General features: G+C 36.7%; 1 protein-coding gene across 1 annotated transcript in view; it reads left to right on the top strand.

The window, feature by feature from the left end:
• The first annotated feature begins 53 nt into the window (after positions 1-53).
• CABIN1 (calcineurin binding protein 1) overlaps positions 54-14,459 on the top strand; it is a 119,271-nt gene continuing 104,865 nt past the window's right edge. Inside the window, exons 1-14 of the mRNA XM_059827911.1 lie at positions 54-238; positions 2,339-2,393; positions 3,550-3,642; positions 3,970-4,083; positions 4,257-4,391; positions 4,656-4,836; positions 5,779-5,908; positions 7,676-7,825; positions 8,911-9,203; positions 10,243-10,411; positions 10,863-10,999; positions 11,403-11,620; positions 13,436-13,514; positions 13,758-13,945. Of these exons, the coding sequence (XP_059683894.1) occupies positions 54-238; positions 2,339-2,393; positions 3,550-3,642; positions 3,970-4,083; positions 4,257-4,391; positions 4,656-4,836; positions 5,779-5,908; positions 7,676-7,825; positions 8,911-9,203; positions 10,243-10,411; positions 10,863-10,999; positions 11,403-11,620; positions 13,436-13,514; positions 13,758-13,945 (2,127 nt within the window). The remainder of the gene's footprint in view (positions 239-2,338; positions 2,394-3,549; positions 3,643-3,969; positions 4,084-4,256; positions 4,392-4,655; positions 4,837-5,778; positions 5,909-7,675; positions 7,826-8,910; positions 9,204-10,242; positions 10,412-10,862; positions 11,000-11,402; positions 11,621-13,435; positions 13,515-13,757; positions 13,946-14,459) is intronic.

Raw genomic sequence — 14,459 nt, 5'->3', positions numbered from 1 at the left:
CCTCCCTGTCCCCCGCGTTCCAATTGGCTGTCTAAAGAACGGCTGCTCGGCCAATGAGCAACCTCTTTATTGGCGCGCGGGGCTCCGGGGGTTCGGAGCAGGTTGCCGTGGAGACCGCCGGGGAGGTCGCGTCTCCGGGGAGCCGCCGCTCGCCTGAGGGAGCCGCGCCGGGAGCCCCGCGGCGGGCGTGCCCCGCTGGCCGGGAGCAGCGCCGGCATCCCGGGGGCGGCCCTGCGAGGTGAGTGTCCCGTCCGCCCCAGCCCCGTGGAGGGGCCTGAGGGGCTGCCGGGGCTTTGGCCCTGCCCCTGCGCAGCCCGCCGGTGAGGGCTGTGTGGGCCCGGCCCGAGGCGGCGGGGCCTCGCCTGCTCCCCTCCACGGAGCCACGGTCAGAGGCAAACGTGGGCTCCCTCCGTCTCCCGCTTCCTTCCGGCCCTTTGTGCCACCCTCCGGGAAGTGGAGCTTGGCAAGCAGCGTGAGAGGCGTCCCCGCTCCTCTTCGCGGAAAGTTACCGTGTTTCGGTGAAAATGGCTTTTGCTAAAATGCGGCGGAGGTGATCTTTGCAATGGTAAAAACAAAAACCCAAACCAAACCAAAAATCAGGTGTGTTTTTAAACAAATGTGGATTTGCGGTGTATGGATCCCAAGTGTAGCAACAACAACAAAGCCAGGAAAGCCCAAGTCACTCCCTTTGTTTCTTATTTTGAAGTTGAGAAGCACACAAGCTCTGAGAACAAGAACTGACATTTGAAATTTTTACTTGTTTTAAACTACTAAGGTAGAAGGAGATAAGATTTGGAAGGCAAAAGGCTTTAAAGAGGTCTAGTTGCCTTTTGAGGACATGCTCACCTGTCATAGCCACAGATTTATAGCTGAGACGCTCTTGTAACTGAAAAAATTCAAACTGTTTTGTAATACTTGGTATTAAAGACTAATTATTTTTTTCTTACCTGATTGATGTAGCTATGTTCCTCTGAAAGTGCTCGTAGTGACATACTTAATTCCTAGATGTTATGACACTCAGTAACTTGGTCCACAGTTACGTTTGCAACCATGTGCAGTGCCTGGTTTAAAAAAAAAAAATGAACCCCCCCCCACCTGCCTGACACACCATTATAAAAGCTCTATGGAGGCAATATCCTTGTCCCATTTTTCAAAAGGATTACACTGTTCTGTTTGGTTATGCTCTCTCAACTTGTAAGCACCAGAGAGCAGAGGTGCTAAATATTTGCTACAAACTTTCTGTGTAAATAAAAAGTAGAATTAAAATTGTTTCCCCACCTTTTATGTAGTCGCAGTTTCACTGGCAGTCTAACCACGGAAGTAAACTCCTGACTGTACTCTCTCCCCTGTGGACTTCCTCTGCTGCCTTGAGCAAGATTATGTGGATTCAGCAGAAGACTCGAGCATATTTCTGAATATAGGCATCTTTGTAAGTGAACTTAAAACCACTCAATTTAAATATGTAATTGATTTGGGGTCTTATTTCTTTAGATGTCATAAGCATCTGCACTTTCTGTCAAAACCTGGGGCGTTCAATATTTTTGAGAGAGATAACCATTAATCTCTGTGCATATATTTTCTCCATATGCAAAGTAGATAAGGAATCCTTGTCTTGAAGGAGATTTGGGTTTTATTAAAGTTTATTTAGTCACTTAAAGAGAAAAATGCTTTATTGCTGTGCAGTTAGTCTGATTTAGCTGCAAGGAAGGAAAGTAAGTGGTGCATGGGCAAGCAAAATATCATTGCTGAATGAATGAAATTCCTGTCAAAGCATTATTTTCTCTACATGCAGAACTAATCATGATGATATATGAGTTAATTCAGCTTATAGTTCAAAATTCCCACTGCTTCCTGCTGTGGTTAATTCTGGACTTATTCTTCTATTAATATGAAAGACTGTTTTTAGCATGTCTTGCATGTGTCATCTTTTTGTTTGAGTTGATGGGAAGGTTTTATCACATAGCAGTGAAGCTTTTCTAAAAAAGCAGCACAGAACTCTCTCAAATTTTTTGCCTTTACTAGCATAATGTTTCAAGCAGTTAGTAGAATGTAAATTATGGGTATAGTTATGAGGAAAAATGACTTACAGATTATAAATTTGTATTTTCCCCTTTGAACTCTTTATCAGTGGTAAAAAGACTGGAAATATTAGTATCCTTCCTTCAGACTGAAGAAATACTGGTTCATAAAAGTTGAGTTTCTTTTGTTTGCATAAATCTAATAGATGTAAGTGCATTTGCAGTAGTTATAACTTGCTTTTGCATTAGAGGCGGTCTGTAGTAGTTGGTTGACATACTCAGAAAATACAACTGTGTTATAAACTCTGGTTCTGTTCTAGCAAGGATAGCAGTAATGAAAGCATTTTTAATCAGAGGAATTTCCAGGCGCAGACAGTATTTTGAGCAATGGGTTGACTAGCTGCTATGGCCTGCTGCAAAGCCAATCTGATACAGATAACCTTCCATTTTTTTTCCTTTCCTGTTCTGTAAATATCCATAAGTGCTGTGGTTTTTAGACATGAGACAGCACTCTGCTTTGTGCTATAGATAAAAGGTATAGATAAAGGATAAAAGGAAAACTTCCATAATTTTTTTTTCAAGTAACTGAAGATAAATTTATAAGCTATAATGATTCATGCTCCTAAAATGTCAAAGTATTCAAGAAGCTTTTTTGTTTTCAGCTTTTGTCATTAAAGGCATTCATGTTGTAATGTTGTTAATATAATGTATGTTTATTAAATATTATACAGAAACTGAATAACCTTGTACCTGTAATTACATTGCCAGTGCTTCCACTCCCCCCTCACCGCCAGGAATAGAGTCTTGAAAGCCATCCTGCAGTAATGAATGTGCTTAACTTTGTATTTTATTCTCTGTCTAGTTAAAATTCACTTTAAAGTTAGTGTTCCTACATGGTAGGGCAATTTATATCTTGGCATGGGGTGGTTGTGACATAGCACAGTTAATTGGTTATTAATTAAAGTATTCCCAGCCTGTCTTTTACTTCTGAATGCTTTCTTTATGGAGAGAATAAATATTCTAATCCTGTTTGCTTTCCAGATCTGTTTGTGTTAGGCCCTTCCTCCTAAGCCTGGAGAAAGACAGTGTGAATAGCTGTGAACATGGTAAGGGCCTATTGAGATGTTTTTTGAGATGTTTTGGTAGAAATAAAATTGAAAATTTTCTCTTTCCCCAGGACTAAGAATGAATTGGCATAATGAGAACATTGGTTTTGGAGTGATTGTAGATATTGGTAAATTTAAGAATTTGAAAAAATTCACTGTAATGCACATGCCTGTTCTAGAGAAACTGTTGGTTGCAAGACACTTAAAATTTTGTTTTTTCAGCTGATTTCAGGGGGGAAATTGTATTGATATTTTATTATTTGCAATTAGTGATGACTAAATTCATTACAGTTCTTGTAGTTTCTGTAGAGATGTCTCGGTATTTACCAAGTAAAGTAAAAAAAAAGAGAAAAATCCAGTTTGCAAGGGAAACTGGGACACATGTAGATGTAACGCTTCTTGTTGCGTCTCGACTGTCATTCTAGATTCGAATCGCAGCACTGAATGCGAGCTCCACAATTGAGGATGACTACGAAGGTACCTTCAAAAGTCATAAGACACAGACAAAGGAAGCTCAAGTAAGTAAACCCACAATTTTCTTAATGAAGTTTTGTCTTAATGGGAGTTTTGGCCTCTCTTGTTGCAGGGATTGTTCAACCATAATTTTTTGGTTTTAAGAAAGTTGTGTTACTATCTTATCTCCTGAACCCTCCTTTAGCAAGCTAAAAGTTCACTCAAATGAGTTATATTAGGTCAGTAAGGCTAATGTTCTGCTATACAGACTGGGTGTAGACTGCTATATAGCAGAAGGCATTAAAAGTGTGAAACCACTGATATTGATAATAAATATAAGTATATTTAATAAAGTTGCCCTACAAAACAGGTTCTAATTTTTTAAATCACAGGAAGCAGAAGCTTTTGCTTTGTACCACAAAGCTTTGGACCTTCAGAAACATGACCGATTTGAAGAGTCTGCTAAAGCTTATCATGAGCTGCTTGAGATTCGTCTTCTGCGAGAGGTGAGTGACTTTAGAGAATGAAACTCTAAAAACTATTTTTATTATATATTGTATTACTTCATTATTTATTGGCTAATTAGAAATGTCAGTGTTATCAATTGGCAAGTTGTTTGCTGTTCTTTTTACTTGTCTAATTCCTAATGCCTGTGTTGCATTTATTTTATCATTTCTAGGCAGTTCTTTCTGGTGATGAGAAAGAAGGGCTGAAACACCCAGGCTTGATGTTAAAATATTCCACCTATAAAAACTTAGCGCAACTGGCAGCGCAACGGGATGACTTAGAGACAGCCATGGAGTTTTATTTGGAGGTACAGTACAGCTGAAAGAAAACACAGGAACCTCAATGTTTGCAAAAACTTGCCAAAATATAGGCGTACACCTTTCAGCATAAATAATTTGAATGTATGTCTGAATTCTGTGTACTTACTGACGTTATACGTGATGTAACTGGTCCACCATTCAGTCCCCAAATCAGTAGTGACCCTGCTGAAAACTAAAGCAGTGCCAATCCCTGTAGGCAAGTGGATATGCATGTCTGAAATCTGAATAATGATGTTTGTTATGCTTTCTAGGCTGTAATGCTAGACTCCACTGATGTCAACCTATGGTATAAAATTGGTCGTGTGGCAATAAAACTAATCCGCCTACCTTTGGCTCGTCATGCTTTTGAAGAAGGTCTCAGGTGTAATCCTGATCACTGGCCTTGTTTAGATAACCTTATCACAATCTTGTATACACTCAGTGACTACACAAGTAAGTACAGTACACCAAAAAAAATTCTCAAGATATGTGTAATTTTACATATTAATAAAAATTTTTAATGATGCAGTCGTATGGGAGAAAGTGTGTCTTGTGTACGCAGTACGTTAGGGTATGATAGAGACTTTTACTTCATGATAGAGATTTTTTTATTTCATGATAAAGTATGATGGTTTATATCAGTTCTGGTTGCCCTGAAAATAAATCCCTGTGGTCTCTTAGAGCCTCTGCAAGAAGTTTCCCTGTAGACTGTTCTCTTGCCTTTCAATGTATGTTGATTTTGTCTTTCTAGTCATTTCCAGCTACATAGTTCCAGGATTTGAGTATAAAACTACAGTCTAGTTCATAGCCTAGTATGATTATTGTAGTTACAGCAGTTGGTACAACTGACCCTAAGATTTTACATTTGAGTAATACCCAGTGGATTAACTGATTCAAAGGAAGTTTAGGAGAGAAGTTGCAAGATGGCAGAAACGTTGAATCTGATCCCTTAGGTTTCTCCTACTGGAATGGTCTTAATTCTCTTCATGTAATTGCCCACGCAAACAGAAACTTGGTGGGATACATTTCTTGTTACACTAATGGAATCTGCAGTTAAGACATTTGATAAGATGAAAATGGTAAATTATTGTGATTCTGCTTTATGATTCTAATTTCTTTTGTGCAGGAATGGAGTCCTGAAAGTAAATAAAAGATGTACTGCAAAAATTGTTTAAACAAAATGATATTCTTTTTCTGGATGTAATAGTTGGGAAGACATAATAGGTTATTTTAACTGTATGCATGTAATTATTTGTCATGTTACAAAGCTATTGGTCTAATTTATGTAAATGTCATGTTTAGTTGGAATTCAGTTGTGTATATGAAGCCCAGAAATGGGAGCTTGTGAATGAACCAGAGTGGTGATTGACCATTCAATTTCTATTTCTCTGTCAGCATGTTTGTACTTCATCTGCAAAGCTCTGGAAAAAGACTGTCTATATAGCAAAGGATTGGTTCTGAAGGAGAAGATTTTTGAGGAGCAGCCTTGCCTCCGGAAAGATTCCTTAAGGATGTTCCTCAAATGGTGAATGTCATCTTATAGTATATACTGCATTTGGAGTGTAAATTTTGGGTTTGGAATAGTTCAGAAAAGCTGGTGAGATACAGTGCCTTAAGCTGTAACAACATCTTGCTGATCTGCCTTCTAAATAATAAATCAGTGTTAAGTGTTGGTGCCGCTGGCAGTAATTCAGTAATTACTTTTGGAGGGAGGTAGAAAGAGGCAAAAAATCCATTTGCTGCTGCTCACTTATTTTCATACCTAGATCTCTTGTAATCATCTTCCTTTGTTTTATTTTACTTATTTGCAGCTAATGTCTGCAGCGTTTATTTGAGTTTTCTTTTCCTAATTAAGAAAACAAACCAAAACAAAAACAAAAAAAAAAAAACAAAACCAAACCGCCCGTCCCCCCCCATTACTGCTTTTCCAAGCAGTTACAAATTCGGGACTTGATAAAATTTTCTCATATCAGTAGGTTTCAGGGAGTCTTACTGATTTTTTTATTGACAAATGAGTACAGTTAGAAGACGTCGTATGTTTCTTTAGTCCCCGAGATGCAGAAATTCTTAGTTTATTAAGCTTTCAGACCACTGCAACTCTGAAAATATTTTGCAATATTATGTTTGAGATTTTAGTCCTTTATTATTACTTTTTTTGTTGCAGTATGTAAAACTTCTAGTAAAAGTTTGGTGTCATGTAGCTCTGCAAAGTATACTGTCTCTTTCTATGTGGATTTTATAGTATAAGTGGGTAGGAGGAAAGTGGGAAGAGAAAGTAGAGGCCCGTAAAATTTACAGGATCTGTCTAAGTTAACTGACCATTCAGCATCAGAGCTGCTTCTGATACTGTAATATGTTGCTTTGATGGTCAGCAGAATTCAAGAAAAGAAGTTAAGTTTTTAGTTCAATTATAGTTCGGTCTCACTGAATATAGTAATTGCTGCATGTGCAGATAACATCAGTACCCTATATAAGTTGTATGTGGTAAATGGAAGTGGAACATGCATCCTAGCATGCATCCTTAAGTTATGCAATAAATCAGTCAAAAACATGTTTAACATTTTAGACTACTATAACATCTAAAATGTGAAATTACAGAGTATTTAAAAGATACGGAAGAGAAAGGATAACTTAAATTCCAAGGCTCTAGGATTCTATGTCTAGCAGTAGACCTTTAACAGAAAGTCCTGTTTAGTTATAGAGACCCTGATTTATTAAGCTGCCTTAGGTCTGGCTCTTAAAATGAGTTATGTGCTGAATTAAGCCAGGGCTTTTAGACACTTGTTTTTTGTTTCTGGATTGTGATATCTCTGAAAAAGTGGATTTTTTCACTTTCAAAAATTCATTCCTAGACTCAGAGTATACAAGACAATTTTCATCTCCAAATTTTATTTGTGATGACGTGAATTCCTCAAAATACCACTTTGGAATGAAAGGAATTTCTCAGCCATACAATTTTTTTCTGAACCAAAAACTTCTGTCTCAGAAAGAAAACAAAACCTCCTGCTTTCCTTTCATTTGTCAGTGGTTGAAAAACAGAATAGGACAATCTCCCTTTATCTTTTAATTTTTAAGGCAGAACAAAGATTTTCAATGGTGAACACTTCCATATGCATGCTATAAAGTTTGTAAAAATAATGTTATTTGAACGCTTGTTTTAACGCTGTTTATTTTTGTCACATTGTAGGAAGATATCAGATGAATCTCCCCAGGCTTTTAAAAAAACCCAAACAACAGAAAACCAACAACAAACAAAAACTTTATCTTGTCTTCATTTCTTATTATTTCTTAGTGACATGTCTATCCATAATGTAAACGTGAGTGCAGCTGAAACAGCAAGAATCGTAGATGAAGCACTGGAGCTACGTAAGAAAAGACAAGCTTTGCTAGTGCGTGAGAGAGAACCAGACCTCAGACTGGTCCAGCCAATTCCTTTTTTCACGTATGACTTTGTTTTCTCTTTTTAAAAGCTTTCTCTGAAGCCACTGATGCTGACAATTGTGTTGCACTTCAAATTTCTTCAGAACACCTGTTTTTTTCTTGTAAAACCAAACAAACCCCCCAGTGTTTTCATATTTTATGAGTTTATAGGTTGGTTTGCTGTGCTCACAATTTTAGCATAAACCCCATATTTATCAGTTTTCAACCTTTGAGTTAAAACCAGTGATTTAAAAAAAGAAAAAAATCTTAACTAAGAATCATTTGGTAGCCGTTTCAACTGTATTATTGGATTTTTCATATATTAGTTTGTATATAAACAAGTTTAGCTTTTTAAAAAATATTTTCACTGTTGGGATAATGGAAACTCAGAAACAAATTAGAGTTCTTTATTTGCAGCAAGATATAAAGATACTAAGTTGTTATATATGTCTTTATTAAGGCATAAAGGATTGGGGTTTGTTTTGTTTTTTTTTTATTGCACATATTTTTCTGGAATATTACTGGACTCTGCACGTAGGTCCTATTGCAGAGAAGTTGCTTCTACTTGTGGATAAGGGTGAGGGTTTTTTATTGTTGTTGATTGAATGCAGAACCTGAAAATGGTTCCTTTGACACTACTTTTTTTTAGGGTTCAATATAGAGTAATTTCCTCAGCACCTACTGCATAGACCTTTTTTTGTTAGAGATATTTTTTGAAATTAGGCATATTATTGACTCCCATTTCCTTCCTGCTGCAACCAACTCACCAGTTTCCTCTGAAAACTTTTGCCTGCTACCACATTTTGCTCTTGTTTTTCTAAGTGGTGTATTCTAGAAGGAAAGCTCCTAAGGAGCTCTGTTGCAGGCCTGAAATTGTCCATGGTCCACATGACAGGAAATACAGAAAGATATTCTCCAGCTTGTCCAGTCGTGGGACAGATTTTGACACTCAAATGTGCATTCCTCTTCCACTGAAAAGCTGCTTTTGCTGCCTCTAAGCTATTGGAGAAAAATAATGTTGAATGCTGATAGGTTTGTAAGTATAATTTAGAAAATAATGTGACAAGAATTAATGGAGTTGTGATGCCATTGTGTTTGCACATGCAGGTGGAAGTGTTTAGGAGAAGCTTTACTTGCCATGTATCACCACCTCACAACATGTGATCCTCCTCGACCCAGTCTGGGAAAGAGAATTGATCTCTCAGAATACCGAGACCCAGTTCAACATTTGATTCTTTCTACTACCTCTACTCCCGTCAGCGTTATTCAGCCAACTCCTGTCAGCACTAATCCAGTGGCGACAATGCCAGATCCTGTATTACCTTATACTCCAACGACACCCAATTTTCCAAGTCACAGTCAAAATTCATTGGAACCAGGAGCTATTGTAGGTGAGCAAGGTACTTCAGTCTAAGATTCAGGATATCTTTCCTACTTATCTGGGTATTAAAAGCACTACAGAGTTCATTGGGAAATGCTGTCTTTAAACTGCTTGTTGGTGGATTCAGGACCTTTTCAGCATATGTATAACATCCAGTAGAAAAGGTGAAGTTCAGCTGTATAAAATTAAGTTTTGTTAGCCCTTCACATTAGAAAAGGAAGTCCACCTAAACTGCCTGAAAATCTTTGATTCCTGACTAAGACATAGGACCAGTGTTTAGGACAGTGGACTTTCAATTCCATTAGATAGGAAAGTGAGTCAGGTTCGTTTGTTGTTCTTAATTGTTACTCCAGTGCAGGAGTATCTAACCTTTTCTGTTTTTGTGCTGTTGACTCATACTTCAGTTTTTCAGTCCTTAAGATTAGAAGAATCATGACTCCATTCCAGCAGTGATGCATATCAAATTTTTAATGTTGTGAAGAGTCTTGAGGTCCTTAGAATGAAGGAGCTGTTATAGAAAAAGATGACTGGATTATTCTTCTGCTCCTGTGTAACTTTAAGAACCTGAGAGAACCAAGCTGTTGGCTGTATTTATTTGAAATCTGTAGCAAGAGGTTTGAATATTTTATACTGTAGCTGTATATGTATTTATATATCTAAAACTATCAAGGAGGAGTTACCAGTATTTTGTTGATATTAATGGGAATTTACAAGTGTTTCTGGAGTTAAAGGCAGACTCTTCTGATTCCCATTTCAGAAACTTCTTGAAGACTAAAATAATGAATTCTAATAAATAATGAAATGCAGAATTTTCAGTAAGTCTGCTTCTTGCCTCAGACCAGCATTTTTATGCAAAATGCCATAGCCAGTTTATATTAATTTTTTAAAAAATATTTTTAAATTTTTGACACTGTCTTCAGAAGGAAACCAATGAATCTCAAGCGTTGCTGTAGAATAAAATAAAGTGTCAGCTTTTATAATCTCAATGGTTATCTACTTTTTGTTTGGTAATTTAACCTCTCAGTTTTTTCTTTTTTTTTTTTTAATTCTGTTTCTAGGTGACATATCTGCAGGTGATAAATCTAAGAAAGGTGTGAAGCGAAGGAGAATTACAGAAGATAGTGGTGAAACAGCAAAAAGGAGATCTGCTAGAGTTCGGAACACCAAGTGTAAAAAAGAGGAGAAAGTTGACTTTCAAGAGCTGTTGGTGAAATTCCTTCCTTCCAGGTACTGTACAGCAATAACTTTCATAATGAGAGTATCAAGATGTAAGTAGAGGAAGCTGTTTGGGGTTTTGTTTGATTGATATGCACCAGCCTTAAAACCCCTAGACCCAATTTATTTTTTATACCAGATGTGATGCATCGTCTTCTCATAAATTTAGTAAAACTGGTTTTAGTGAAAATTACTAAAAACTAATTGAAAAATAAGAAAGCTTTTATTAATGTGAAACTGAATTAGAGGACTGTGCAGATGTCAAAATGTTTAAGATAAACAAGGTTATCTTGGTTTGGGCAAAATTTGGGAACTGGATATAAATCTCTCTGAATTTGTTTCAGTTAATATACTTCCACTGTTAAAATACGCACAAGATGCCATGTTTAGGTTTCACTTACTAGTGAAAGAAAGAATAAGGATTTTGTTGATATTGTGGTTTTTTGCCCCCCCTTTCACACAGATTAAGGAAGTTAGATCCAGAGGAGGAGGAGGACCCTTTCAATAACTATGAGGTGCAGTCAGAGATCAAAGAGGAGAATTTCCAGCATGTTGGACCACATAGAATGTCATTTGATTCTACAACATTTATGGAATCTGGTAAGGATTTCATTATAACCCCCTTTCTCTGTTGTTTCTTCCATATTGTGTGCTTTATTTTCTGTATTTTCCTATCATATCTAGAAGATACAGAAGTGTATGTTATTTTAAAAAGTATAATTTTATGGCATAGAAGTATCTCAGTTGGTAACAGGTGTTTTGTTTGTATTTTTATATTATTTTTTAAGTCTTGTGGACTGCTTAATTACTGTGTGCAAGAGCTCTGTTGTGTGGAGTTTCCCATTTAAACAGCCTGGAATACAATAACTTAATTCTGCGTGTATGTAGCACAGGAGAACTGCTGCAAGATTAGTGCATAAAACACTGTTGAAACTTAGTTGTTCAAATTATGGTCTGCCTTGACCTTATACACATATGGCTTTGTGGTTTTTGTGCTTTCTAGAAAAACAGGACGTTCATGAATTCCTGCTGGATAACCTGAACAATGGTGGGATCTTGGAGCTGATGATGAGATATCTAAAAGTCATCAGCCAAAAGTTCCTAGTGAAGTGGCCTCCTGGCTTGTGTGAGGTGGTCCTTAGTATCTATAATAGCTGGAGAAAGCATAGTAGTAGTCTTCCCAATCCATTACTGAGGGACTCAAGTAATCAGCATATCAAGGTAATGAAACACTTTTCCTTATACTTCTGTTTGCTGCTGTGTTGCTCTCTGTGTACCAAAAGTACCTAACTGAAATCCAGTATGCCTAACTGTGGTATGCTGCAGCTCGCCTAACTGTTTGTTCCTGAGCTCCTGAACATACCTGGGCGGTGCTATATGCAGGTATACCCTATACATAATATGTGTGTGTGTGTATATATACACACATGCATATAGACGTGATATCAATACTATAGACGTAAATACATTTTACTCCTTTAATCTGTTGTTGCTCTTTCTTTTTCTTCCCTCCCTTTGCTTTTGATATGACACAAAGTTTTGTTTTGTCATCAGGTGAGTAGAGAGGCTGCTCTGTTCACATTGGCTGATTGAGGGTCAGCATTTCTGCTCTAAATAGAGTAAATACAAATAGAGTAAATACAGTTTAGTTTTAAAATAACTGGCAATTTACAGTTAAAAAAAAAAAAAAAACACCAAAAACAATCCTACCCCCTCAGCATCACCATTTTATTACCTTTATAAATATGTAGATCTGACAAAAGCTAATAGAAAAAAATGGTAATTTCATTAAATTAATGTTAAACCAGCTTAGTGACACAAGATGATACTTCTTGAATTATAAAACCAGTACTGATACTTGTCCACTGAGCCTGCCTATGTTATCTTTTCAATGTTAGCAATGTCTATTCATTTGGAAAGTTATTTGCTTTTGGTATTACTGCAGTTAGAAATATTTTTTTTTTCAGATCAACAGTGTTTCTACTTTTTTGCAAATGAAAAATGAATTCTGAAAGCTATGTTCCATTGACTTAGTTTACAAAACAAACAGAAGTATCGCTGTGTAGATGATGTTAAATTTTATACCTCCTGTGACTTTTGTATTTCTGTATATTTTTTGTATCTACATGCCCTTTTTTAAACAAACGTAAATATATTTATAAATGTATTCCCTTGGTTCTCATTATGACTGCATAATGGCTTGCTTGTATGTAAAAATTAAAAAGTCAAGACTTTGTAGCTATACTGTTAAAAATCACTGTCCTCATGCTTGTCTATCCTTTTTCATCGTGGAATTTATATTAAACTTGATCTGCAAGCTATCCTGAGTTTACTAAATTTGGGTTTTTAAGATTGTAAAGGGCTATTCTGGTAACGTGTATGGACTTTTGAACCTTTTCACAAGCACCTGGTTTTTACAGCTGGACCTGTAGCCCTTATTCCTATGAACTTAATCAGAAAATAGTGTATTCTTCACTGCACAAAACTACCTGGGCAGAGATCCATGGTGATGTGATTTTTAATATACTCCTGAACTTTATCCAGCAAGCATTAATAAGCTGATAAGACTAGAGTACATACTCAGTCTCGTGGAGATAAATACTGAAAAAGTTACAGGATATAGACTTTTTATTTCTCAAATATCAGTACTTCTGCTATATTCTGGAAACATGCTTTAAGCATGATTTAGCAATTTAATATAGTTTTCTTTCAGCCAGATACAAAAAAAAAAAAGGATGTCACTTTTTTCTAACATCAGGCAATGCTGTTTTGACTACCTTCTTTCATGAGCTGAGATTTTTATTTTTTTAATGCTCCTTCTAAGTATTGTTTTGTACCTGTTGATTTGTAAATGCTGTTATGCATCTTTAGACAGAGGAAGAAGTAGTTATAGCTTGGGAATAGAAATCCTACGAGGACAAGTTGAAGGTTTTCTTTGAAGTAAATTGCAAGTTTAGTGGTAGGGTTTTTTATTCTTCTTTTAATGTATTTCTTCCTGTATACTCTTTTTTTAATATCTCCATACTTTTTCTGAAGGATATGATGTTGATGAGCCTTTCTTGCATGGAACTGCAATTAGATCAGTGGCTACTAACGAAAGGGAAGAGCTCTACAGGTGAGAACTGGATGTTACTTTCTTCAGACTCAAAAACACTCAAGGTATATGAAGAAATGTTTCCAGGAATTCATTGGATTTTGGAGCTCTTTTTTCTTAATGAATATTTTTCAGATCGGTATTTTATTGGTCTATCAATTGTTTGCCTTAAAGTAGATCAGTACTTTTGAAATACTAGTATGCAGGACTCTTTTCATAGAACGCTTGTAACTTTATGATAACATGTAATTAATTGATTTGCAGTTTCTCCACGAAATTGCCCTGCTAACTCTGTGAATGGAAAGTTTGGTCCTGACTTCCCAGGAACTCATTTCTTGGGAGACCTGTTGCAGCTGTCATTTGCATCCTCACAGCGAGATTTATTTGAGGAAGGCTGGATGGAGTTTGTCACTCGGGTGTATTGGCTGAAAGCTCGCTTTCTAGCACTGCAGGTTTGTTTTGCTTCTAATTTAAGAAATAAAACTTTTCCCAAATTAAAATCAATGTTGTTCAGAGATGCTACAGCTGATTTGGGAATCTCAGCTCATTTAAGCATGCGGATAAAATCAGCTCAAAACATAGTGAATTAATGTTACTTTTTAATATAATTAACTATCCCTAAGGGTAGAGGGGGAAATGAAGTAGGAGGTCTCACATGCAAAGCTAATACTCAGATATGTTTAATATGTAGGTCTTTGTTTAAACTAGCTCGTGTTCAGGTTAAAAAAATACATTTGGACTAAAGTTATTTGGAGTAGTATTGTGTAGCTGCAGAACATGGATTTTTTTGCGACCTGGATGAGTGGATACTATCGAAGTCCCAGACGGTCCAAAATGCAGCTTTCAACTGAAGCAGACTGTATGTTTAAGTACTCTCCCGTCTGCTTTTTCAAGGTAGCATGATTCTTCTTCTGGAGATGTTTAATTTAATATGCAAATTTTGAAGCAGAGGGTTTTAAACCTGTC

This window comes from Gavia stellata, chromosome 21, assembly GCF_030936135.1.
Source record: "Gavia stellata isolate bGavSte3 chromosome 21, bGavSte3.hap2, whole genome shotgun sequence".
Lineage (NCBI taxonomy): Eukaryota > Metazoa > Chordata > Aves > Gaviiformes > Gaviidae > Gavia > Gavia stellata.
This window is presented reverse-complemented; position numbering and strand designations above follow the sequence as displayed.